The sequence below is a fragment of the Rhinopithecus bieti genome, unplaced genomic scaffold, assembly GCF_001698545.2.
Source record: "Rhinopithecus bieti isolate Rb0 unplaced genomic scaffold, ASM169854v2 scaffold_33891, whole genome shotgun sequence".
NCBI lineage: Eukaryota > Metazoa > Chordata > Mammalia > Primates > Cercopithecidae > Rhinopithecus > Rhinopithecus bieti.
This window is the reverse complement of record NW_016814426.1, coordinates 841,162-867,093: the sequence shown is the minus strand read 5'-3', so window position 1 is coordinate 867,093 and position 25,932 is coordinate 841,162. Positions and strand designations below refer to the sequence as shown.

Sequence of the window (25,932 nt, the reverse complement as noted above, 5' to 3'; positions counted from 1 at the left end):
TGCATTGTTTCTGAGGAAAGGTCATTCTTATCCTTGTTTCTTTTATGTGTGTCTGTTTTCTGTGGCTGCTTTAAGAGTCTCTCCTCATTACTCATTTTATGCAGTGTGATAATGATGTCTTGTTGTAGTTTTGGTTTGTTCTTTCATTTTTCTTGTGCTGCTTAGGTTTTCTTGAACTCGTTGGCTCTAGGTTTCTGGTTTAGGCTACCATTTTTTCAAGTAATTTTTTCTGCCTCCCTACCTTCCCTCCTTGGGGAGTACAGTTGCCTGTATTTTAGGCTACTTGAAGTTGTCTTACAGCTAACTAATGCTATGTTTAATTTATTCTTGCCTTTATTTTCTTTTTTTAAAATATTTTAGGCAGTTTTTATTGCCGTTTCTTCAGTTTTACTAATATTTTTATTTGCAGTATCTAATCTGCCATTAATTCCATCTAGTAATAGTATAGTTTTCATCACAAATTGAGCCATGGATGTTTTTTATATCATTCATGCTGTTACTGAACATTTTCCCTACTTTTTTGCGTATATTTAATACAAGTACCTTTTAATGCCCTTACCTACTGATTCATCTTTTTCATTTCTGGGTTGATTTTAATTTATTTCTGTCTTCTACTTCGTGTACCTGGTAATTTTTTTTTTTTTTTTTTTTTTTTTTGTGGAGACAGAATCTCGCTCTGTCGCCCAGGCTGGAGTGCAGTGGCCAGATCTCAGCTCACTGCAAGCTCCGCCTCCCGGGTTTACGCCATTCTCCTGCCTCAGCCTCCCGAGTAGCTGGGACTACAGCCACCCGCCACCTCGCCCGGCTAGTTTTTGTGTATTTTTTCGTAGAGACGGGGTTTCACGGTGTTAGCCAGGATGGTCTCTATCTCCTGACCTCATGATCCACCCGTCTCGGCCTCCCAAAGTGCTGGGATTACAGGCTTGAGCCACCGCACCCGGCCGTACCTGGTAATTTTTTATCAGACACAGTGTACTGTGCATTTTACCTTCTTTGGTGGCCAGATATTGTATCCCTAGAAGTACTCTTGAGCTTTCTTCTGAGATACAGTTAAACTATTTGGAAACAGTTTGATTCACTTAAAGCTTACTTTAAAGTAATACTTTCCCGAATACTCTGTTAATAGGTTTCCTATGCCGACTGGTGGAATACAAATTGTTCCTGACCCATGTGATCCCCAAGGATTGTTCCCTCAGCTTGCTTTTTTTTTTGAGACGGAGTTTTGCTCTTGTCACCCAGGCTGGAGTGCACTGGTGCAGTCTCGGCTCACTGCAACCTCCGCCTCCCGGTTCAAGTGATTCTCCTGCCTCAGCCTCCTGAGTAGCTGGGAGTACAGGCACCCGCCACCATGCCCAGCTCATATTTTGTATTTTTAGCAGTAACGGGGTTTTACTATGGTAGCCAGGCTTTTCTTGAACTCCTCTCCTCCGGTGATCCGACTGCCTCGGCCTCTCCAAGTGCTGGGATTACAGGCATGAGCTACCGCACCCGGCCCGCTCTGCTGTTTTCAATTTTTCTCCACCCCATCCTTGGTCCCTGGCCTCAGGTTATTTCTCACATGTATTTGCTGATCATTGTGCAGTCGAAGACTCAGGGGGCAGGCCCCATCCTTTTCAGATCTCCAGAGCTTTGTATCTGTGTAGCTCGTTCCTCTTTGGCAGTCTGTCCTGTGGACTCGAGCCACCTTGGCCTCTCCAGACTCCTAGCTTCATTTCCTCAACTTGTGTATTACATAGACTACCTGGGTTCTGTCCCTTTGCAGTACTATCAGGAAAGTTCCAGTAAGCTGGAACTGTGATCACTGCTCACTTTGTGGTTTCCTATCTGTTACTCGTCACTGTCCTGTGCTGTGTGGTATCTAGTGTCTAAAAAATGATTTTCTAATATATTTTGTCTGGTTTCTTAGTTGTTGTAGGTAGGAGGATAAATTCAGTTCCTGTTACTCTATCTTATCCAAAAGTTTAGTAAGCCTATCATATATATTTTTTAAAAGACCGTGTCTGATAACTTCAGTATCTGAATCTTCTGGGGGTTCCTTTGGTCTGTTAATTTGTTGAATGCTGGAAATAGTAGAATGTCTTGATGGTATTTTCTTCCTTAGGAGTGAATTTACTTTTGTGTTTCCCCGGCAGTTGTAGAGGGGTAAATGGCCTTAATCTTACTAGGGTTTTAGCAGGACACAATGGCCGGTAATTCCAGCACTTTAGAAGGTCTTGGCGGGCAGATCACCTGAGATCAGGAGTTTGAGACCAGCCTGGCCATCACAGTGAAACCCTGTCCCTACTAAAAATACAAAAAATTAGCTGGGCGTGGTGGCAGGCACCTCCCAGCTACTTGGGTGGCTGAGGCAAGAGAATCGCTTGAACCTGGGAGGCAGCGGTTACAGTGAGCCAAGATCATGCCATTGCACTCCAGCCTGGGTGACAGAGCAAGACTCTGTCTCAAAAAAATAGAAAAGAAAAAGAAAAAAGTAATAATAATTACAGTTTCATTGAATTTGAATCAGATGTTCAGTGCTTGTGAGGGTTGGCCTATTGCTGGGTCACCTTATTCCATTTGTAGCTGCCAGCTGAAATTCAGTGGGTTTTTTTGTTTGTTTGTTTGTTTGAATCAGAGTCTCTGTCACCCAGACTCCAGTGCAGTGGCGCAATCTTGGCTCACTGCAACCTCTGCCTCCCAGGTTCAAGCAATTCTTCTGACTGAGCCTCCTGAGTAGCTGGGGCTACAGACGCCTGTCACCACGCCTGGCAAATTTTTATATTTTTGGTAGAGACAGGGTTTCTCTATATTGGCCAGGCTGGTCTCGAACTTCTGACCTTGTGATCCACCCGACTCAGCCTCCCAAGTGTAATCCCAAAGTACTGGGATTACTGGTGTGAGCCACCGCACCCAGCCAACTTGGTGGTTTAAGAGAGTCTTCTTCCCAGCTGTGTAAGATGGCTAGTTCTGCTGAGTGCCTCATTCTCTCATTTCCAGCTTTTGGCTCATTGACTTGCCTCTTAGCTGCTGCTTGTGATTCTTTTCCTCTAGAGAGGTAAAGTGGTGGGACATGTCCTCCTATTACCTGTCAGTACTTCCCTTCTCTCCAGGTTCTTTGTCACACCTTTCCTGCCATTGTAGTTCTCCTGTGCTTTTGAAGTTGTGCTTTTGTGCGGTTTTTAAAAATCTCGTATTTCTTTCCCTCATTGGAATGGTTGGTCAACACAAACTACTCTTGTTACAGGAAGCTGAAATCAGACATGAACAAACTTTAAAATACTGCCTGAAGATCTGAAAATATCAAACAACTCTTACGTTTGTTTTGTTTCTATTACATGGGTACAGCACTGTGGTTGCCTGCTCTTGAGGGACACCTGTAGCCCACAACAGCTGTACTTGTCCTAGGCCCTTGAGATGGCAGTGCAGGGCAGAGAAATGTACTAATCAGAGCCACACTCAGGAAGCTTCCAGAAAATCCACTTGGGTCTGAACTCTTCATAGTCACTAAATGATATTTGAGTCAGATGCCTATAGTCCCCACCTTCGCCTTGGTTTACTTTATGGCATTCTCCAACATTTTGAAGCCTTGAAACAGCGAGAATGTTGGCTCTATTCATACTTATTTTTCCATGAAGGAATGATAGACCATATCTCTCAAATTCTAGATTATGCTCTTCCGAGGTTGTAGTTTGTTGTTGTTGTTTTTTTTTTTTTTTTTTGAGACGGAGTCTCACTCTGTTGCCCAAACTGGAGTGCAGTGGTGCAATCTCTGCTCACTGCAAGCTCCGCCTCCCCTGTTCACACCATTCTCCTGCCTCAGCCTCCTGAGTAGCTGGGACTATAGGTGCCCGCCACCACGCCCGGCTACTTTCTTTTATATTTTTAATAAAGACAGGGTTTCACTGTGTTAGCCAGGACGGTCTCAATCTCCTGACCTCATGATCCGCCCACCTCGGCCTCCCAAAGGGCTGTGATTATAGGCGTGAGCCACCATGCCTGGCCCTGAGGTTGTTTTAAAAAGAGAATATTACATGTAGCTCTATTTTTTTTTTTTTTAAGATGGAGTCTTCCTGTGTTCCCCAGGCTGGAGTTCAGTGGCACAATCTCGACTCACTGCAGCCTCCACCTCCTGGGTTCATGCAATTCTCCTGCCTCAGCCTCCCCAGTAGCTGGAACTACAGGCCCGCGCCACCACACCCGGCTAATTTTTTGTATTTTTAGTAGAGACGGGATTTCACCATGTTGACCAGGCTGGTCTCAAACTCCTGACCTCCAGTGATCCACCCGCCTTGGCCTCCCGAAGTGCTGGGATTACAGGCATGAGCCATTGCACCCAGCTGCTTGTTAGTTTTTTTCTATATCTGCAAATGCATAGTTATTTTGATTTCCTGGTAGGTATACTAATTACACCTAGTTCTTTTAGTGTTTGCTAATCACCCGCCTGATTTCAGAACACACAAATTGATTTCTCTTGTCTCTTGGCATTTAGCAATAAAGGGTGCTGGGTATTTTAGAATGAAATCACTTATCAAAACAGGGCTCTTAACGTAGGTCAGGATAATCCCAGTTTAATTCCTCCAGTCACTTAACTGCTTAAAAGTAAATGCAAGTTTTGGGGTACTTAGGAGTATGTATAATTTTGTGGCGAAGAAGTAGATAAGTATCATGAGATTATCAAACGGTGACTTCCTTTTTGTTCATTGACCTCTTCCAGAAAATTAGGATCCTTAATTTCTTGTATTGCATAGTTCCGTGGTAGAGATTTATCTTTCTCCAGTACATTATGTTCTTTTACTTCTGTTACTAATCTTTTAAACTCTGAATTTTTTTTTTTTGAGACGGAGTCTTGCTCTGTCGCCCAGGCTGGAGTGCAGTGGCGCGATCTCCCCTCACTACAAGCTCCGCCTCCCGGGTTCACGCCATTCTCCTGCCTCAGCCTCCGAAGTAGCTGGGACTACAGGCGCCCGCTACCACGCCCGGCTAATTTTTTTGTAGTTTTAGTAGAGACGGAGTTTCACCGTGTTAGCCAGGATGGTCTTCTCTATCTCCTGACCTCGTGATCTGCCCATCTCGGCCTCCCAAAGTGCTGGGATTACAGGCGTGAGCCACCGCACCCGGTGTAAACTCTGATTTTTTAAACGAAAATGAAGTACCACGTTTTGAAATTTGTTTTTTTTTTTGCTTCATTTGTTGTGAACCTGTTTCCACATCAGTGTACATAACGATTTCATTCTAAAAGAGAATGGCTAAGGAATATTATATGAATGAAACATAATTAAGTATGCTCTATTAATGATCATTTATATTTCTCATTTTCCCCAACTACCAACAATATATTATCTTAGCATACCTGAACAAGTGTTTTCATAAGGTAAATCACAAATTGTGGAATTGATGGGTCAAAGAATACTCAGGTGTAACATTTTAGTAGATATTACCAGATTGGCTTCCAAATAGTTGCATCTTTCCCATAATGAAAGAATGTGTCTGTTTCCCCTTTTGCCTTGTCAATATTGGATATTAGTCTTTTTTATTTTGCTATCGTAAACATTTTTTATTACTGAGTATGAAGATTTGTTTTTAATATGCTTTGTTTTTTAAGTGACCTGTTCTCACCCATTGTTCATTTTCCTGTTGATTTCTTCGTCTGTTTGTTTTCTTTTCTCTCATTATACAACTCACAGGAAATCATGAGGGCAGGGACATGGTATTATTTACCATTCTGTCCCCATACCAGCATGGTGGATACTGAAAATTGATGAATGGTTAGCTTCCGTACACGTTGGTGTCTTCCCCATATAGAAAGAAGTTTTATGTTTTAATGAATTCAAACCTGACAACTGTTTTCATGTTTGGATTCTAGGATTTGAGTTATGCTGAGAACTATTCTGTTTCATTTCTTTCCTGGTTTTTTGGTACTTAGAAATTTATTCCAAAATTATATGTGTGTATGGTAGAGATCTGAGTTCTCCTTGTCTTCCTGCCTTTACCTCATATATGATTTATGCTTTTACTTGGCTTTTTTCCTTTCCCTTATTCACAGACTTTGTGGTTTTCTTTCTGGCTACCTTCTGCCTTCTTGAAATGTCAGCTTATTTTTCTGGCAGATAGAATTATGATCACCCTCTATGGGAAAACGAGGTATACAAGTTGGCAGACTTTTAAAATGAACCTCCATAAATCCATAGAAGTTGTATGTCTCCATTCAGGAGCTCTGTTTGCTTCTTTAGGCATACCCTTCCCCTCTCTTGAGTGAAGCGGGCAAAGACACAGAAAACATGGTAGGGAACCAGGCACAGGGGCTCACGCCTGTAGTTCCAACTACTTGGGAAGCTGAGGCAGGAGGATCATATGAGCCCAGGAGTTAAAGGCTGCAGTGAGCTGTGAGCAAGCACAACACTGTGACAGAATGAGACCCTGTCTCAAAAAAACAACAAATTGTTTTATATTAAATGCCTTATTCATACTGACTGTCAGCTGTGTGTTTTCAGTTTGTGGTATGGTGTCTGTTCTGTTTACAGCAAAGTAAGGGAAATACCTTCTTGGATTAAGATAGACTTTATTATACAGTTTTACTGAAGTATAGTTGACATTCAAAAATTGGCATGCATGAAGTGAATAATGTGTATATTTTGACTGTGTACACCTGTGAAACCATCACCACAATCAAGAATGATCATATTCGTCTGTCCTGAAAGTTTGTGATCCTTCCTTCCCCACCTCTCCTGTTTCTCCATTCCTTCCCCCATTTCTAAGCAACCGCTGTTCTGCTTTCTATGACTATAGGTTAGTTTGCATTTTGTGGAATTTTTGTATAAATGATGTTTTTTAGTATGTACACTTTTTTCTTTTTTTCATGCAAGTGGACACCTTGCATTTTTTTGTTGTTGTTTTTGGTGATTTTGTTCTGCTCTTACCCTCTGTACTTACTCAGTAGTTCATCCATAGTGTTTTGCTGGTCGTTAGTAGTGCATTCTTTTATTACTGAGTAGTAGTTCATTGTATGGCTATGCCAGCATTTGTTTATTTGTTCTCCTATTGAACACACTTGGGTTGTTTCCAATATTTGACTATTACAAATAAAGCTGCCGTGAACATTCCCCTTTGTGTGGGCCTAACTTTTATTTCCTAAAAATAGAATTGATCATACGGTAAGCGTACGTTTAACTTTCTAAAGAACTGAAACTGAGGCCGGGCACGGTGGCTCAAGCCTGTAATCCCAGCACTTTGGGAGGCCAAGTCGGGCGGATCACAAGGTCAGGAGATCGAGACCATCCTGGCTAACACGGTGAAACTCCATCTCTACTAAAAAAATACAAAAAACTAGCCGGGCGAGGTGGTGGGCACTTGTAGTCCCAGCTACTCGGGAGGCTGAGGCAGGAGAATGGCGTAAACCCGAGAGGCGGAGCTTGCAGTGAGCCGAGATCCGGCCACTGCACTCCAGCCTGGGCGACAGAGCGAGACTCCGTCTCAAAAAAAAAGAACTGAAACTGGTTTGCAAAGACATCTTGTTTTATATTCCTACTAGATGTCTTTGATCCATGCCCTCACCAGCACAAGTCTTAAATTTAGCCATTCTTCTGGGTATGTAGTACTATCTCAGAGTGGTTTAAATTTGCATTTCTCTAATGACTCCCAATTTTGAGCATCTTTTCATGTGATTATTTGCCATCTGTTTATATCTTCTTTGGTGAAGTATCTGTTAGATATTTCACTCGGTTTGAAAATTATGTTTTATTTCTTTCTCTCCTTTTTTTTAGACAGTCTCGCTCAGCTAATTTTTGTATTTTTATTAGAGATGGGAGTTTCACCATATTGGCCAGGCTGGTCTTGAATCACCCTGACCTTCAGTGGTCTGCCTGTCTTGGCCACCCAAAGTGCCAGGCATGAGCCACCGCACCTGGCCCCTCTTTTTCTGTCTCTGTCACTCTTTCTCTTTCTCTCCCTTTTTCTTTCTTTGTCTCTTTTTCTTTTATTTTTTTCTTTTGACATGGGGTCTTGCTCTGTCACCCAGGGTGGAGTACAGTGGCACAGCCTTAGCTCACTGTAACCTTGAACTCCTGGGCTCAAGTGATCCTCACTCCTCAGCCTCCCGAGTAGCTTGGGACTATGGGTGTGTGCCACCATGTCTGGCTAATTTTAATCTTTTTTTAGAGACTGAAATCAGCCTAGGCAACATAGTGAGACCAAAACTCCTGGCCTCCCGCGATCCTCCCGCCTCCGCATTCCAAAGTGCTGGGATTAAAGGTGTGAGCCACCATGCCCTGCTTTGTTTTCTTAATATTGAATTTTGAGAGTTTTATATGATAAGCCCTGAAATTAGGTAATGTTAGCCCTATAGCTGTGTTCTTTTTCAACATTGTTTAGATGTTTTCTTTTTTTTTTTTTTTGAAACAGAGTCTCATTCTGTCGCCCAGGCTGGAGTGCAGTGGCTCAGTCTTGGCTCACTGCAAGGTCCTCCTCCCTGGTTCGCCATTCTCCTGCCTCGGCCTCCCAAGTAGCTGGGACTACAGGCGCCCACCACCATGCCCAGCTAATTTTTTGTATTTTAAGTAGAGACAGGGTTTCACTGTGTTAGCCAGGATGGTCTGGATGGTCTCAAATCTCCTGACCTCATGATCCACCCACCTCGGCTTCCCAAAGTGCTAGGGTTACAGGCGTGAGCCACCACACCCGGCCTCAACATTGTTTAGATGTTTTCTAAGTCCTTTGAATTTCCATATGAATTTTAGGATCGGTTTACAAATTTCAAACTTGGCATTTTTGGGGGAATTGTGTGTTAACTCTGTAGACCAGTTTGGGGAGAGCTAACCTCTTGATACTGAGTTTTCTCACCTGTGAACTCCATGTATCTCTTCATTTATTTTGGACTTCCTTACTTCCTGTTAGCATTGTTTTGTAGTTTTGACTATACATTTTTTTGGTCAGATAGTTTTGATGCTGTTGTAAATTGTGTCATTTTAGATTTCAGTTTCTGATTGTTCATTATACAGAAATATACACTTTTTTGGTATATTGACCTTGCTAAATTTTCTTGTTAGTGACATTTTTGTAGATACCATAGGATTAGTTATATAAATACATGGGATTAGTTACATACATGTGCTGTTTGTAAAGACAGTTTTACTTCTGCCTTCCAAATCCTTTGTTTTTCTTGCTTTATCGTATTGGCTGGAACCTCCAGTATAATGCTTACTGGGCATAGTGAGAGTGGACATTCTTGCTTTGTTTCTCATGTTAGGAGGAAACCATTAATTCCTTTACCACTAAGCTTCTTGTAGAAGTCTTTTAACAGGGTTAAGAAGTTCTATATGTATTTATTTATTTATTATTATTTTTTTGAGATGGAGTTTCACTCTTGTTGCCCAGGCTAGAGTGCAGTGGCATGATTTCGGCTCACTGCAACCTCCATCTCCCAGGTTCAAGGCATTCCGCTCCTGAGTAATTGGAACTATAGGTGTGACCCACCATGCCTGGCTAAGTTTTTGTATTTTTAGTAGAGACGGGGTTTCGCTGTGTTGGCCAGGCTGGTCTTGAACTCCTGACCTCAGGTGATTCCCCACACCTCGGCCTCCCACAGTGCTGGGATTACAGGCGTGAGCCACTGTGCCCAGCCAAGAAGTTCTGTTCTTAATTTACTGCATTCTTTTTTTTAAAATCAGGAATGGATATTGTATTTTCATCAGTCTTTTTTTTGTTTTTTAAAGTGCATCTATTTAGATGATTTTTAGTCTGCTAAGATAATAAATTTACAGTGATTTTGGAATGTTAAACCTTTAATTTCTGAAATAATCTTGGTTGTTATCTTTTCAGTATACTGCTGGATTTGATTTGCTAAGATTTTGTTAAGAATTTTTGCATTTATATTCATAAGGTTTTTTTGTGCTTTTCTTGTACTGTTTTTGCCTGGGTGGTATCAGGGTGATACTTCAGAATAATGTGGAGAGTGCCCTTTCATCTTTAGCTTTCTGCATGGATTTGAGTATAATTGGCATTATGTTGTCTTTAAATGTTTGGTGGTGTTTACCAGTGAACCAGTGTGGTGGTAGAATTTTGTGTAGGCAGGTTTTTCAGTATAAATTCAATTTTTGTAATGTATTATTGGTCTATTTAGGTTCCTGTTTCTTTTTTTTGAGTGTAGTTTGGTACCCTCTGTGTATGAAATTGTCCATTTCATGTGGTTTGTTGTTATTTATTGGAATAATATTCAAAATATTTTTATAATCTTTTAATAATTAAGGTATAGTTACCTATAGGCAACTTCACCCTTTTTAGTGTATAGTTATAGAAGTTTTGGCAAACCTACAGTTGTGTAACTAGCACTAAAATCAAGATAGAAGTCAGGCCCAGTGGCTCACACCTGTAATCCTACCACTTTGGGAGGCTGAGGCAGGTGGATTGCCTGAGCTCAGGAGTTCGAGACCACTCTGGGCAACACAGTAAAACCCTGTCTCTACTAAAATACAAAAGAATTATCCAGGCATAGCAGCGTGCTCCTGTAGTCACAGCTACTCGGGAGGCTGAGGCAGGAGAATTGCTTGAACCCCGGAAGCGGAGGTTACAGTGAGCTGGGATCACATCACTGCATTCCAGCCTGGGCGACAGAGGAAGACTCTGTCTCCAAAAAAAAAAAAAAAAAAAGAGAGAATAGTTCTGTTGTCCCTAGTCCCAACCACTAGGGAGGCTGAGGTGGGAGTGTCACTTAAGCCTATGAGTTCAAGTGCAGCCTGGTCAACATTGTGAGACCTTGTCTGTATTAAAAAAAAAAGATCTATTGTTCCCCCAAATCTCCAGTGACTGTAGTCAGCCTCCTTCCTTCACCCAGAGCCTCTGATCTTTTTTCTGTTCTTACAGTTTTTTTCTTTGTAAGAATGCCATATATATGGCATAATAGAGTATGTAGCCTTTTACATTTCATAGAAGTTGTATGAGTGAGTAGTTCATTACTCAGTAGCATTTCATTGTCTTCATGTATCATTATGTGTTCCTTTCCCAGTTGAAGAATTGTTTTTGAGTTGTTTGCTATTTCTGGAAATCATGAATAAAGCCACTGTAAACATTTGAACAGATTTTATGATCTATATCTTTTAATACTTAAAATATATAGTGGTTTTGATCTTTCATTCCAGGTCATAGTAATTTGTATCTTTTCCCTTTTTCTCCTGATCAGCGTGGCCAGAGGTTTATCAGTTTCACTCTACCTCTCAAAGAACCAGCTTTTGGGTTATTGGATTAGTTGGTTTTCCCTTATATATTTCATTGATCTCTGCTCTTAGACTTACCTCCTTTCTTCTGCTTAGTTTGCATTTAAATTTTTTCCCCCTAGTTTGTTAAGACAGAAGCCAAGGTCATTGATTTGAGACTTTACTTCTTTTCTACTGCTTTAGCTACATCCCACACAATTTGGTGTCTTTTTATGTTTTCATTTTCTTTCAGTGCAAAATACTTCTGATTTCTCTTTTGATTGCTTCTGACCAGGGAGTTATTTAATTTCCAATATTTGGGTATTCTCCAGATATCTTTGTTGATTTCTAATTTAATTCCAACATATTTTTGTCAGAAAATGTACTGTTTGATATTTTAATCTTTTAATTTTTCAACTTGTTTAATGACCCAGCATGTGATTTGTCTTGGTAAATATTCTTTGTGTACTTGAAAAGAATGTGTATTCTGGCCTGGCGCAGCCACTCACACCTGTAATCCTGGCACTTTGGGAGGCCGAGGTGGGTGTACCACAAGGTCAGGAGTTCGAGACCAGCCTGGCCAATAATGGTGAAACCCAGTGTCTAGTAAAAATATAAAAATTAGCGGGGCGTAGTTGTGGGCGCCTGTAATGCCAGCTACTCTGGAGGCTGAGGCAGGAGAATCGCTTGAACTTAGGAGGTGGAGGATGTCGTGAGCCGAGATCACACCACTGCACAGAGTGAGCCTTTGTCTCAAAAAAAAAAAAAAAGTGTATCCTACTGTTATTGGGTAAAGTATTATAGAAATATTAATGAGGTCAAGTTTATTGATAGTTCTGTTGAGGTCTTCTATATCCCTTCTGATTTTCTTTCTTGTTAATTGAGAGAAAGTTTCTGAAATCTCTCTGGATTTGTCTATTTCTTCCTGAAGTTCTGTCATGTTTTGCTCCTACTTTGTTACTAGTTGCATAAACATTTAGGATTATATGTCATTTTGATGAGCTGACTGATTTATCATTATGACTCATCATTATGAAGTGACCTTCTTTCTCCCTGGGAATATTCTTTGCTCTAAAATCTGCTTTGCTATTAGTATAGCTGTTTCTTTTTCTTTTTTCTTTTTTAACCAGTATTAGCATTATTTACATTTATTCATACTCAGATTCTATTTGTCTTTGTATTTGAAGTGTGTTTCTTGCAGGCATTGCAGAATTTGGTCTTTTTTTAAAATGCTGATTGACAGTCCATTTTATGTGGGTTCTTTCAACCATTTTTTTTTTTTTTTTTTTTTTAAGATGGAGTCTTGCTCTGTCGCCCAGGCTGGAGTGCAGTGGCACGATCTCAGCTCACTGCAAGCTCTGCCTCCCGGGTTCACGCCATTCTCCTGCCTCAGCCTTTCAAGTAGCTGGGACTACAGGCGTCTGTCACCACGCCCGGCTAATTTTTTGTATTTTTAGTAGAGACGGGGTTTCACCGTGTTAGCCAGGATGGTCTCGATCTCCTGATCTCGTGATCCACCAGCCTTAGCCTCCCAAAGTGCTGGGATTACAGGCGTGAGCCACCGCACCCGGTCCAACCATTTGATTTTAATATGATTATTCCTATCGTTAGATTTAAAATTCCCCATCTTGCTATTTGTTTTTTATTCATATCATTTATTCTTTGTTCTATTTTTTCTTCACTGTCTTGTTTTGAAATAATAAAGCTTCTTTATTTTTTCTTCACATCTTGCTTTGAAATAATAGAGCTTTTTAAAAATCATTCCATTTTACCTCCTTTGTTTGGCTTTTTTGGCTGTAACACTTTATTAGTTAAGGCTCATGGTGTCTCCTGTCAGGTAGATGAGCTGGCAGTGAATCATTTCACCTTTTCTTTACAGGTTGGGTATCTCTTAACTAGAATATCCCTTGGGATCAAAAGTGATTTAGATTTCAGATTTTTTTTAAAATTTTTGAATATTTACATATATGTATGTAATGAGATATCTTGGGGATGGAACCCAAGTCTAAAACTTGAAATTCATTTATGGTTCATATATACTTTATACAAATAGCCTGAAGGTAATTTTATCCAATATTTTAAATTTTGTACATGAAACCAAGCTTATCTACATTGAACCATGAGAAAGCAAGGAAGTCTCTATTTCATGTCATTGTTCCAAAAGTTGCAGGTTTTGGAGCATTTTGGATTTTGGATTAGGGATGCTCAGGCTTTGTCAGAAGTTAATTTGCCTTCATTTTGGAAGCTCTTTTGGTAATTTGCTAGGTTGACAGAATTTTTTTTTTTTTCTTAGAGTACATTTAAAGTTTTTACTCCTGGCCGGGCGCCGTGGCTCACACCTGTAATCCCAGCTCTTTGGGAAGCCAAAGTGGGCAAATCACCTGAGATCAGGTGCCCGAGACCAGCCTGGCCAACATGGTGAAATCCCATCTCTCCTAAAAATACAAAACTTAGCTGGGCGTGGTGCTGTGCGCCTGTAATCCCAGCTACCCAGGAGGCTGAGGCAGGAGAACCGCTGGAACCTGGGAGGCAGAGGCTGCAGTAAGCTGAGATCCTGCCATTGCACTCCAGCCTGGGCGACAGAGTGAGACTCCGTCAAAAACAAAAAAGAGATTTTGCTCCTCTGTCAGTCTCTCTTATTGTTTACAGCTGGGAGTCTGCTGCATTTTATCTTTGCTCCTCCTATAGGGAATGTTTTCCCCCTCCTCTGGTGGCTTTTTAGATTTTCTCTTTTAAGCCATTTGATTAAGATGTACATGTAATTTTCTTTTCTTCCTTTTTATGAAATTTTCATATGTTTGGGTTTATGGAGTTGTCTGTTTTGAGCCGGAGTCTCACTGTGTCACCCAGACTGGAGTGCAGTGGCGCCAGCTCAGCCCACTGCAACCTCCACCTCCCAGTTTCAAGTGATTCTCCTGCGTCAGTCTCCCTAGAAGCTGGGATTACAGGCACCCACCAGCATACCTGGCTAATTTTTGTAGTTTTACCATGTTGGCCAGGCTGGTCTTGAACTCCTGACTTCAGGTGATGTACCTGTCTCAGCTTCCCAAAGTGATGGGATTACAGGCATGAGCCACTGCATCCTGCCCTCATTGAGTTTTTTGTATCTGTGAGTTTAGAGTTTTCGTCAAACATAGACATTTTCTGCTGTTTTTTCTCTTGTGTAACAACTTGAGATACAATTCACGCACTGTACAGTTCACCCATTTAAAGTGCAAATTTAGTGGGTTTTATATATTCACAGAGTTGTGCCACATTTGCCACAATCTGAACATTTTCATCATCCCAAAAAGGAACCCTGCACCCGTTAGCAGTCCTTCCTCTGACATTTAGGAACAAAATCTAGCCTCAGTTCTGTGTGAACTTGGGGGTTGCTGCCTCCACAATCCTTTCAGGTGTTTTTTTCCCTCTGGCTCAGGCAGTTTCTTACATGCATGTGCCGATCAATACTCTGTTGACAACAAGCCAGGGAGTTGGGGGCCCCTTCAGATCTCTGGACTTCTCTCTGTTCTCTTCTCTTCTCTCTAATGTTCTGCCTCTTGATTTCTAATTACCTTGGCTTCCCTGGACTCTCTGTCTCTGGAACTCAGGGAGGATCACTATCCTCTACCTGGGATTCCCCTCCTTGGGCTGCCTCCTGTAAGTGCTGTCCAAGGAGTAAGCTGAGACAGTTATAGGGTCTACCTTGTTTGCTTCCCACCCTTCAGGAATGACTCTCCTGCACTGGTTGGTGTCTCATCTTAGAAATTTGCTGATTCATGTATATTATCTGATATGATAGTTGTCACAGGTGGCATGGTAAATTTAATTATTGTTACTCTATCTTGGTAAGAAGTCTCAAGGTTGCGTTTTCTTCAGCCAATACAAAATTAGTCAGTTCTGAAAGACTGGTATGTTTTCGTTACATTTGTTTCATTCTCTCTCAGATTAGATCCTGAACCAGTAAGGAGATTATGGGGAACATTCTTAGATTGTAGAAACCATTGACAATTTATCAAGAAGTACACAAAGTACAAATTTACTATTGCATTGAAAGATTTTATCATTCTATTCTTAGTCACTGAATCTTATGCCTACTACTATTTGATTAGAAAGGTCTGACTTAATATTTGAAGTGTTTCTGGGCAAGTGTTTTTACTTGCTAACACATAATACAGATGCTGCTTAGCTCTGTGGTTCTTCATGCAGTTATCACTTGGGTACTCTGGTCCTAAAACTCAACTAAGAATACCTTGTGTTCTTTTTTGTTTTGTTTTGTTTTGTTTTGTTTTTGAGACGGAATCTCGCTTTATCGCCCAGGCTGGAGTGCAGTGGCCGGATCTCAGCTCACTGCAAGCTCCACCTCCCGGGTTCCCGCCTTTCTCCTGCCTCAGCCTCCTGAGTAGCTGGGACTACAGGCGCCCGCCACCTCGCCCAGCTAGTTTTTGTATTTTTTTAATAGAGACGGGGTTTCACCGTGTTAGCCAGGATGGTCTCAATCTCCTGACCTCGTGATCCGCCCGTCTCGGCCTCCCAAAGTGCTGGGATTACAGGCTTGAGCCACCGCGCCCGGCTCCTTTTTGTTTTTAGGCAAGATTCTTGTTTTCTGGAGATCATGAACAGCCTCTGAGATAGTAGAATTTGTGTTATTTTGCATAAGTCCAAACCAGTCATGATGTTCAGATATTGGATTTATCATTACTATAAATTAATCATGTTTCCCTCTCATATCTGAGATATTTTAAAGGATAAGTTCTTTTTGTGCTCCTAAAAATAAAGATGCAATCTAAGTAGTGTTGGCACATTAACTTTTTATTTTAACCTGCTAAGTGAGGAGCTTATAACTTAATCATAGCAATGAATTGTTGTAGAATAGGTAAGATTTCCTGTTAACCCCTTCCCACAAGTTTTTTGGATACATTTAAGTTACTCATAACAACATCTAAATCTTACTGAATCTACAGAACAAATTGTAGAGAAAACTATATAATCCGTTCCTGTATTTTTTTTCTCTTACAGGAAAAGTAAGAAGCTTAAGTGCATCTTTGTGGTCACTGACTCACCTGACAGCTTTGCATTTGAGTGACAATTCCCTGTCCCGAATTCCTTCAGACATTGCCAAGCTTCACAATCTGGTATATTTGGACCTGTCATCTAATAAAATTCGTAGCTTACCCGCAGAACTCGGAAACATGGTATCACTCAGGTATGCAGATACAACTTAATACATACTAACTATATGACCCCTAAAACAAAATATAGGCTGGACATGGTTTCTCACACCTGTAATCCCAGCATTTTGGGAGGCTGTGGTGGGAGGATCACGAGGTCAGGAGATCGAGACCATTCTGGCCAACATGGTGAAACCCCATCTCTACTAAAAATACGACAGTTTAGCCAGGCGTGGTGGTGGGCACCTGTAGTCCCAGCTACTCAGGAGGCTGAGGCAGGAGAATGGTGTGAACCCGGGAGGCGGAGCGTGCAGTGAGCTGAGATCGCGCCACTGCACTCCAGCCTGGGTGACAGCGCAAGACTCTATCTCAAAAAAAAAAAAAAAAAACAGCGTTGTGTTAGGAACCAAAACTATTCATTTAATGGTATTTGAATAAAAGGAAACATAACTATATCCTTTATAACTTTATAGTTTTGTTTTTGGGAAAACTGAATGTCAGCTAATAATATGTAGATGATTGGCTGAATTTTTTAATTACTGTATTTTGTGTAATATACTTTATTTTGAATGAAAAGTTTGGACAGAGAGGGGCTGGACTGCAAGGCACTTATGGTATCCCACATACTTCCCCATGACAAACAGGGCACCATACCATCCTTAACACAGGGTCCAGGAAACCATTGCCAATTGGTGAAACCTTTTTTGCCATCCCAGGGCTTATATGTTTGATAGTAGTAAAGCCTGGACTTGAAAGAGCTAGAATTAATTATTAAATTTGGGGGCGTATAGCATGAAATATGTGGCATTTGGAGTCACGTGTAAGTTCAGGTTGGAATCTTGACTTTTCCATTTATGAGTTGTATGATCTTGGACAACCTTCTTGACCAAGGATAAGGGATATTTGAGATAATGGGTAAAAAAAAATTAGTACCTTGCCTGGCATAGACTGTATTTCAAGAAATGGTAATTGCAGGCTGCATGCGCAGGTGGTTCACATCTGTAATCCCAGTACTTTGCGGGGCTGAGGCAGGCTGATTGTTTGAGCCCAGGTATTTCAGACTAGTCTTGTCAACATAGTGAGAACCTGGTCTCTAAAAAAAGAAAATCCCCAGATAATTAGCTGGGCGTGCACCTGTAGTCCCTGCTACCCGGGAGGCTGAGGCGCAGGAATGACTTGAGCCCAGGAGGTCAAGGTTGCAGTGAGCAGAGATCATGCCACTGCACTCCTTCCTGGGTGACAGAGCAAGACAGACCCTGTCTCCACCCTCCTGCCCTCTAGAAAAAAAGAAAGAGAAGAAATGCTCATTGCTGTTTTTATTTTGATAGAGATGAGGGTCTCACTATGTTGCCCAGGCAGGTCTTAAACTCCTAACCTCAAAAGATCCTCCCATCTTGGCCTCCCAGAAAACTGAGATTTCAGGCATGAGCCACTGTGGCTGGCCCATTATTATTATTACTATTTTACTTCTGTTTTATAAAGTAGATAAGATCTAACCAAGTTAAATATAAGGCTAAATTCCAGGTATTGCGTTAACCCCAATGGAATAGTTTGTACTATTTCATATTAACTGACTTCTTGACATGGTTCCACTGGCTTTTTTGCTGTCTTCTGCCATTAGCCATGTAGTAAAAAGGAATAAGGACCTTTTGAAAGGTCTTTGCCTCTGTTGCTCCTACTCCAGCCTTTTGACCTTTTTTTTTTTAATTTTTATTTTTATACATGGAATCTCGCTCTGTCACCCAGGCTGGAGTGCAGTGGCTCTATCTCGGCTCACTGCAAACTCCATCTCCTGGGTTCCTGCCATTCTCCTGCCTCAGCCTCCCGAGTAGCTGGGACTATAGGCGCCCGCCACCTCGCCCAGCTAGTTTTTTGTATTTTTTTAGTAGAGACGGGGTTTCACCGTGTTCGCCAGGATGGTCTCGATCTCCTGACCTCGTGATTCGCCCGCCTCGGCCTCCCAAAGTGAGCCACCGTGCCCAGCTACTTTTTTTTAGGCTTAATTATTGAGTTTATTCTATGACTGTTTTTAGTCCTCTGAAACAAATTTACTTGAAGGACCTCCTTTTTTTTTTTATTGGAAACAGAGGAAGGACCTCCTTTTTTTTGGAGATGGAGTTTCACTCTTGTCACCCAGGCTAGAGTGCAGTAGTGTGACCTCAGCTCACTGCAACCTCTGACTCTGGGTTCAAGCATTTCTCCTGCCTCAGCCTTTTGAGTAGCTGGGATTTCAGTTGTGTGCCACCATGCCCGGCTAATTTTGTATTTTAGTAGAGACGGGGTTTCACCATGTTGACCAGGCTGGTCTCGAACTCCTGACCTCAAGTGATCTGCCTGCCTCAGCCTCCCAAAGTGCTGGGATCACACTGCGGCCAGCCAAGGGACCTCCTTTTTTCTGTGTGTTGTGTTTGGAAATAAACAGGAGCCAGATATCAGAACTAGCTCTTCTTGTTCAGTTTACAGCCACACAGACCTTCTGGCTTGCTCGGTAACCAAGATTCATTTAAATGTCAAAAACCAAAGATTTTAGAAATATATATCCTGCACACTTAAAAATTGACAAATAGGGCTGGGCGCAGTGGCTCACGCCTGTAATCCCAGCACTTTGGGAGGCCGAGGCGGGCGGATCACGAGGTCAGGAGATGGAGACCATCCTGGCTAACACGGTGAAATCCCATCTCCACTAAAAATACAAAAAATTATTCGGGCATGGTGACGGGCACCTGTAGTCCCAGCTACTTGGGAGGCTGAGGCAGGAAAATGGCATGAACCCGGGAGGCGGAGCTTGCAGTGAGGGGAGATCGTGCCACTACACTCCAGCCTGGGCGACAGAGCGAGACTCTGTCTCAAAAAAAAAAAAAAAAAAGACAGATAAAACTGAATGTGTTAACATTGCCACTGTGTCAGTATTGGGTCTCTGGTTGTTCTTTCCCCGAATGTTACCCCCGCTCTGCCGCAACCCTTGAAGATTCCTTTGATATTTATATTATGGCTATCTCTGCAAAACAAATTATTAAGAATAATAATGAATAGTTAATACAGCTACTGTTATTTTTTAAATGCAACTTTAGTTAATAGCAATCATAAGCTTAATTGTGCAGCTGTTATAAGCTCTTTTGAGTCATAAATGATTATTTTAGTTCTCTTTTAAGAATTCACCTGGTAGGCTAGTTTATCATTTCCACTTTCTTAAATGTGTAGTAGACCCCACATGTGCTAGACCAGTGATACTCAGTGTGGTCTGTGACCTGGGGCCAATTTGCAAACTGTCTTGCCAGTCTGCAGTGAGATTAATATAGCAATTGAGTAATTTTATATGTCTGTTAAATCTAATACTTTTTAAAAATTGGGACTTGTATTTTGTCCTTTTCCCCATTATTTCATTTTCTAGTAATTTGTTTCTTGTATTCTCTGGCAGTTTTTTTTTTTTTTTTTTTTTAACCACATGTAGTTTAAGAAATGCTGTACTAGACATTGAAATATAATGTAACATTTTTTCATTGTTAGGTGCTTATATTCCTAGAAACTGTGTTGTTGATTTTAACTGTTAAAGGCTAACATAGTTTTCTGACTTCCTGGAATTTTTACATCAACAGGGAGCTCCATTTAAATAACAACCTGTTACGAGTTCTACCTTTTGAGCTGGGAAAACTGTTTCAGTTGCAGACTTTAGGCCTGAAAGGTATGACTTCCGTATTTGTACTTCTTATGGTTTGTATATATGTCTTTGAATCTAAAGAAGGCAAGAATCTTTCTGCTAGGGGATTCTTTAAAGACTCATTTTCCCCCAGACTTCATCAGTTTCTTAGCTATATGGCAATGGTTTTATTCTTCTCTGCTCAGCTATAGACTCTCTACTAGTCTTTGTTTTCTTTTTTTTGCTCCGGGCCCAGCCCTTCTTTTCTAGACTGTGTTTTAATGAACCCTGTGTTCTGGGGATACTTCCCTGAGGCTATACTTTCTTTATTTCATAATGTTATAAACAGCTGTTTTTCTTAGATTCAAATCTCAAAAAAATGGAGCCGCTCATATATACAGAAAACAGTAGTAGAAAATTTTGACCGTTTGAACCTGCTGATGATCAAGATTTAAGCATATTTTTCTTGATTTATGAGGACTTGATTATAGGGCTATAACTGATCCAGCAAGAACTATTAGAAAATAAATATTTTTTAAGCCAACAATATTAAAAGTTATATTTTGACAATGCATCAATGCCTATAAATTTTTTATCATGTTAAGCGGCTCTTCACCAGCCCTGGGTAGGTGTGTCTAGCCTACTGTACAATTGCTTCTTCAAAAAAGTCACTGGATGAAGGCTCCAAGATTTGCACCCGTAGGCCGGCCTCAGTCGCTCACACCTGTAATCACAACACTTTGGGAGGCTCAGGTGGGCGGGTATCTTGAGGCCAGGAGTTCAAGACCAGCATGAGCCACATGGCAAAACCCCATCTCTACCAAAACTACGAAAGTCAGCTGGGCATGGTGGTTCCCACCTATAGTACCACCTACTTGGGAGGCTGAGGCATGAGAGTTGCTTGAACCTGGGAAGCAGAGGTTGAAGTGAGCTGACATTGTGGCACTGCACTCCAGCCTGTGTGACAGAGCGAAACTCTGTCTTTAAAAAAAAGGAATTCCACTCTTAGTTTATTAAAAATAGTTATATAAAAGGTTTTAGTCCTATAAATATTTTATATATCATAAAATAAGTTTTAAAAAAAAATAAAAAATACAAATATATCTTTTAAAATGTATGGAAAGTCATATTCAACGAACATCAGCATTGTAAATGGTTTGGAATGTTTTTTCTGTGTGGGCTGAACTAGCTAAGGCTTCTAAAAATAAAGGCCAGTGAAATGCAAGATGAAGATGCCCTTTTCTGTTATATTTCCCAGTCTAGCTGTTTCTAAATTTGAAGAACAGAAAAGTCCTGTGTGGCAAAGTGTCCATATACTAACTGCCAGAATTAACAGTGAATACTTTATCATTTTTATGTATAATTTTTTTAATGCAAAAGAAATGGAACATTACAGAATGTTGAGACCCTCTTTGTTTTTCCAGTCTTCCTCATGGCAGAGGTATATTTTTCCAATTCAGGGTTTTCATAATCTTACAGTATATGTTTTACAAACTGTAATTCGTACTCACTAAGGCTTTTCACAAACTTTATTTGAAGTTAGGGTCACCAGTCACAAATTTGCTTTTCTTTTTTTTTTTTTTTTTTTTTTTTTTTTTTTTGAGATGGAGTCTCTGTCACCCAGGCTGGAGTGCAGTGGCACAATCTCGGCTCACTGCAACCTCCTCCTCCCAGGTTCAAGCGATTCTTCTGCTTCAGCCTCCCGAGTCGCTGAGATTACAGGCACCCACCACCATGCCCAGCTAAGTTTTTGTGTTTTTAGCAGAGACGAGGTTTCACCATGTTGGCTAGGCTGGTCTCAAACTCCTGACCTCAAGTGGTTCACCCTCCTTGGCCTCCCAAATTGCTGGGATTACAAGTGTGAGCCACTGCACCCGGTCGTAAATTTGCATACTGATTTAATGTATATGAAAGCCTCTAAGTGTAAATGCCTGCAGCTGCAGCGGTAGGGGCAGTTCTTTATGGCTCCTTCATTTTTGATGATCCCTTGCTTTTCCATTTCAGATGCTTTACTTTATCACCTCTAGACATCTGTGTTTCTTTCTTGGAAGTGTAGTTTCAAAGAGACATTTGTTTATCTCACATATCCTGTTGGACAGCATTACACATTCGTAATAGCAGTCTTCTTTTATTGGTTTATACCTCCTTTGGACAAATCCTTTTATTTTTCTGAGCTTTTGCAGTTTACGCTTTAATTCTAATGTTGTGTCGGAACATTGGGTGGAATGATCCATTTTGGGGTAGATCTGCTGCTTTACTTCTTAAAGCAATTGTGTCATCTCTGCCTTCTGAAAACTATCATTGATTTCTCCTGGCATCCGCTTGGAAGAGAGAAAATATATATCACTTAGTTCAGAGTCATGTTTGTTTGCTATTATATGTCATACATTCTTGCAGAACCAAAGTATTTCTGCCTCATGAATCAGTTCATACCATTTTCTTTGAAGTTGTTGCAGGATGGCTGGCAGCCTTCACCTTTTCCTCTACATTTTTAAATGCTCTTCAAAATTGTGCTACAGTGAAAGGCAGGACTGTGACCTTAGGTGCCCATTCACTTTTTTTTTTTTCTTAAACTGTTTATTTTGAGATACTTGTAGATTCACATGCACTTACAAGAAATAATGCAGAACAATCCTATCCCGTTTACCCAACTCCCTCCAGTAGTAGCATCTTTCAAAACTATAGTTTCACATTATCGTACACAGAATAGTCAAGATACAGAATATTTTGTGAAATAAGCCAGACACAGACAAAAACAACATGATGTCATTTATGTGTGAAGTCTTTAAAAGTCAAACTCATAGAAGTAGAGTGTAGAATGGTTGTTCCCAGAGGCTTGGGGACAGGGGACAGAGTGGAAAGGAGAGATGTTGGTCAGAGAGTGCGCAGTTTCATATATACAGGAGTAATAGGTCTGGTGATCTGTTGCATAGCATAGTGACTGTAGTTAATAATAATTTGTATTTTTAAACAGCTAAAAGAATGGATATTAAATGTTTTCACCACAGAGAAATAAGTATTTGAGGTGATGGATATGTTGATTAGTCTGATTTGATCATTCCACAGTGAATAACTGTGTGGAAATACCACACCGTTCCCCATAAACATATACAATTATATGTCCATTTAGAAAAGGATTGTAGAACATTTCTATCACCAGAAGATCCTTTTGTTGCACTCTTATAGCCATACCTACTTTGTTCCTGCCCCAGCTCACTCCTTCTAAGTTTTGCTCTTTTAAGAATGCTATGGGGCTGGACACAGTGGCGCACATTTATAATCCCAGCACTTTGGGAGGCTGAGGCAGGCAGCTCATGAGGTCAGGAGATCGAGACCGTCCTGGCTAACATGGTGAAACCCCATCTCTACTAAAAATACAAAAACAAAATTAGCCGGGCGTGGTGGCAGGCTCCTGTAGTCCTAGCTACTTGGGAGGCTGAGGGGGGAGAATGGCATGAACCTGGAGGCAGAGGTTGCAGTGAGCCGAGATCGCGCCACTGCACTCCAGCCTGGGCGACAGAGCGAGACTGTCTCAAAAAAAAGAATGCCACTGAATGGAGTCATACTGTATGCAGTCTTTTGAGATGGGCTTTTCCTCTCAGGTTAATTATTTGGATATTTGTCCTGGTTGCATGTATTGATAATTTGTTCCTTTAAATGGACGAGAGGAGTATTCTATGATAGAAATGTCTCGTGGTTAGTTTAACCATTTACCTGCTGAAGGAAATCTGGATGACTTCCAATTTGGAGCTGTTACAAATAAGAGCTGCTGTGAACATTCAGTGTGCAGGTTATTGTGTGAGTTACTCAGTTCTCTAGGGTAAATGTCCCGGAGGGCAGTGGCTGGGTCATTTGAGGGTTGTGTATTTAATTTTTTAAGAAATTGCTAAATGGTTTTCTGTAGTGTCAGTACTGTTTTACATTCTAACCAGCAGTGCACGGGTGATTCACTTTCTCTGCATCCTCACCGGCATTTGGTGTTGTCACTATTTTTGTGTTAGCCTTTTGGTGTGTAGTCATCTCATGGTTTTGATTTACATTTCCCCAATGACTAAAGATATTCAGCATCTTTGCAGGTGCTTATTTGTCATCTGTAATGTTTTTCTTCAGTGACATTTCTTCTTGTCATTGTCCGTGTTCTAATTAGATTGTTTGCTTTTTTACTGGGAGTCCTTTATATATTCTAGCTACTAGTCGTTGGTGGAATATGTGGTTTACACGTATTTCTCAGTATGTAGCTTTTTACAAGGCCATTGCACAGCAAAAGTTTTTAATTTTAATGAAGCCCAGTTTATCAGTTTTTTCTTCTATGGATCCTGATTTTGTTTCGAGTCTAAGAACTCTTTGAATAGCTCTAAGTCCCAAAGATTTTTCCCTTAGGTTTTCTTTTAAAAGTTTTGTGGTCTTATGTTTTTCATTTAAGTCTATGATCCATTTTGACTTAAGGTTGAGTTAAAAGATGTGAGGAGTAGCTCAAGGTTCTTTTTGTGTGCGTATGTGGCCTGTGGATGTCCAGTTGCTCCAGCAGCGTTACTGAAAGATGATCTTACCTCCATTGAATTGCTTTGCACCTTTGGCAAAAATCAGTTGAGCATATCTGTGTGAATCTGTTTCTGGATTTTTTATTATGTTTCATTGATCTAAGTGTCCATCCTTCCGCCAACATCTGCAGAACCAGTTCTGAAGCCCCAGGAAGGAACTGGCTTTTGGACTGAGCCTCAGAACGGTGCAGCCGTGTGTGGCCACAGGGAACACACTCCAGGCTACTGGGGTCTAGTGACCTGGCACTTTCATCAGGACGTGGTCCACAGAGAGGAGAAAAGAAGTGTTCTTTAGTCTCAGAGGCCAAGAGAGACGCATGGGAGGAGAGGGAGATGGCAAGGACCTGGATAACTGGAGGCGTGATGAGTGGAGAGCCTGGTGCAGGATCCATGCCATGGGAGGAGGGCCCTGTGGAGAGTGAGACCTTGGGCGGTTGGGGCTGGCCCGGCTGGGCCCCCTGCTCCTCACAGTGTGGCCTAAAGCCGGCCTGGTAGCCGGTGCTTCCAGCGTAGCCCAGGAAGGTGCGCCCTCCTTCAGCAGAAGCAACTTAAAAAAAAAAAAAAACTGCTATTGCTTTTAGATAAAACAATATGGAGACTTTTATTTCATTGAGTTCTGCTCTTTAGTATTTCCTTCCTTCTTGCATTTGCTTTTTTTTTTTTTCTAGCTTCTTGAGGCGATAGCTTAGATTATTGAATTGAGGCTTCTGTCTTTATTTAGACTTTTGTCTTTATGCATTTTCCTCCCAACCCTGCTTTAGAAGCTATGTCCAGCAACAAATTTTGATATTTGTATTTTCATTTTCACTAGCTCAGTATATTTTATTTGTTTATTATTTTGGGATGAGGTCTGGCTGTGTTACCCAGGTTGGCTTCCGACTCTTGAGGCCCAGGCAATCCCCCCCACCTCAGCCTCTGAAGTAGGTGGGACTACAAGCACTTTACTCCCAGCTCGGTTATTGATTTTTGATATGATTTCATTGTGGTCAGAAAATGAACATTCTGTATGATTTCAATTCTTTTTAACTTGTTGAAGTTTGTTTGATGGCCTAGGATATGGTCCATCCTGGCATATGTTTCTTGAGTACTGGAAAAGAATGTGTTTTCTGTTTTTGGATGGAATGTTCTATAAATATCTATTAGCTCCTATATATTAACTGAATGTCTTTTAGGTCGATGGTAGTGGGGTTTTTGTCATGTTCTGTCAGTTGTGGGGAGAGAGGTGTTAAAGTCTCCAGCTGTAATTGTAGACTCTATTTTCCTTTCAGTTCTGTCAGTTTTTGCATAAAATAGTTTGCACTTCTCTTGTTTGGAAGCACACTTAGAATTGCTGCGTCATCTTAAGGGATTGACCCTTTGTTATTACATAATGTTATCTTCTATCTCTGGCAATTTTATTTCCTCTGAAGTCCACTTTGTCTGATACTAATATAACCACTCCT

The 25,932-nt window shown here is 41.0% G+C and overlaps 1 protein-coding gene across 4 annotated transcripts in view; it reads left to right on the top strand.

Annotated features, from left to right (window-relative positions):
- The window catches only part of CNOT6 (CCR4-NOT transcription complex subunit 6), an 86,503-nt gene that overhangs the window by 41,052 nt on the left and 19,519 nt on the right, over nt 1–25,932 (top strand). For all 4 annotated transcript variants that reach the window (XM_017850242.1, XM_017850245.1, XM_017850243.1 and 1 more), the window contains exons 3-4: nt 16,161–16,347; nt 19,909–19,994. In XM_017850242.1, coding sequence (XP_017705731.1) covers nt 16,161–16,347; nt 19,909–19,994 — 273 coding nt within the window. The remainder of the gene's footprint in view (nt 1–16,160; nt 16,348–19,908; nt 19,995–25,932) is intronic.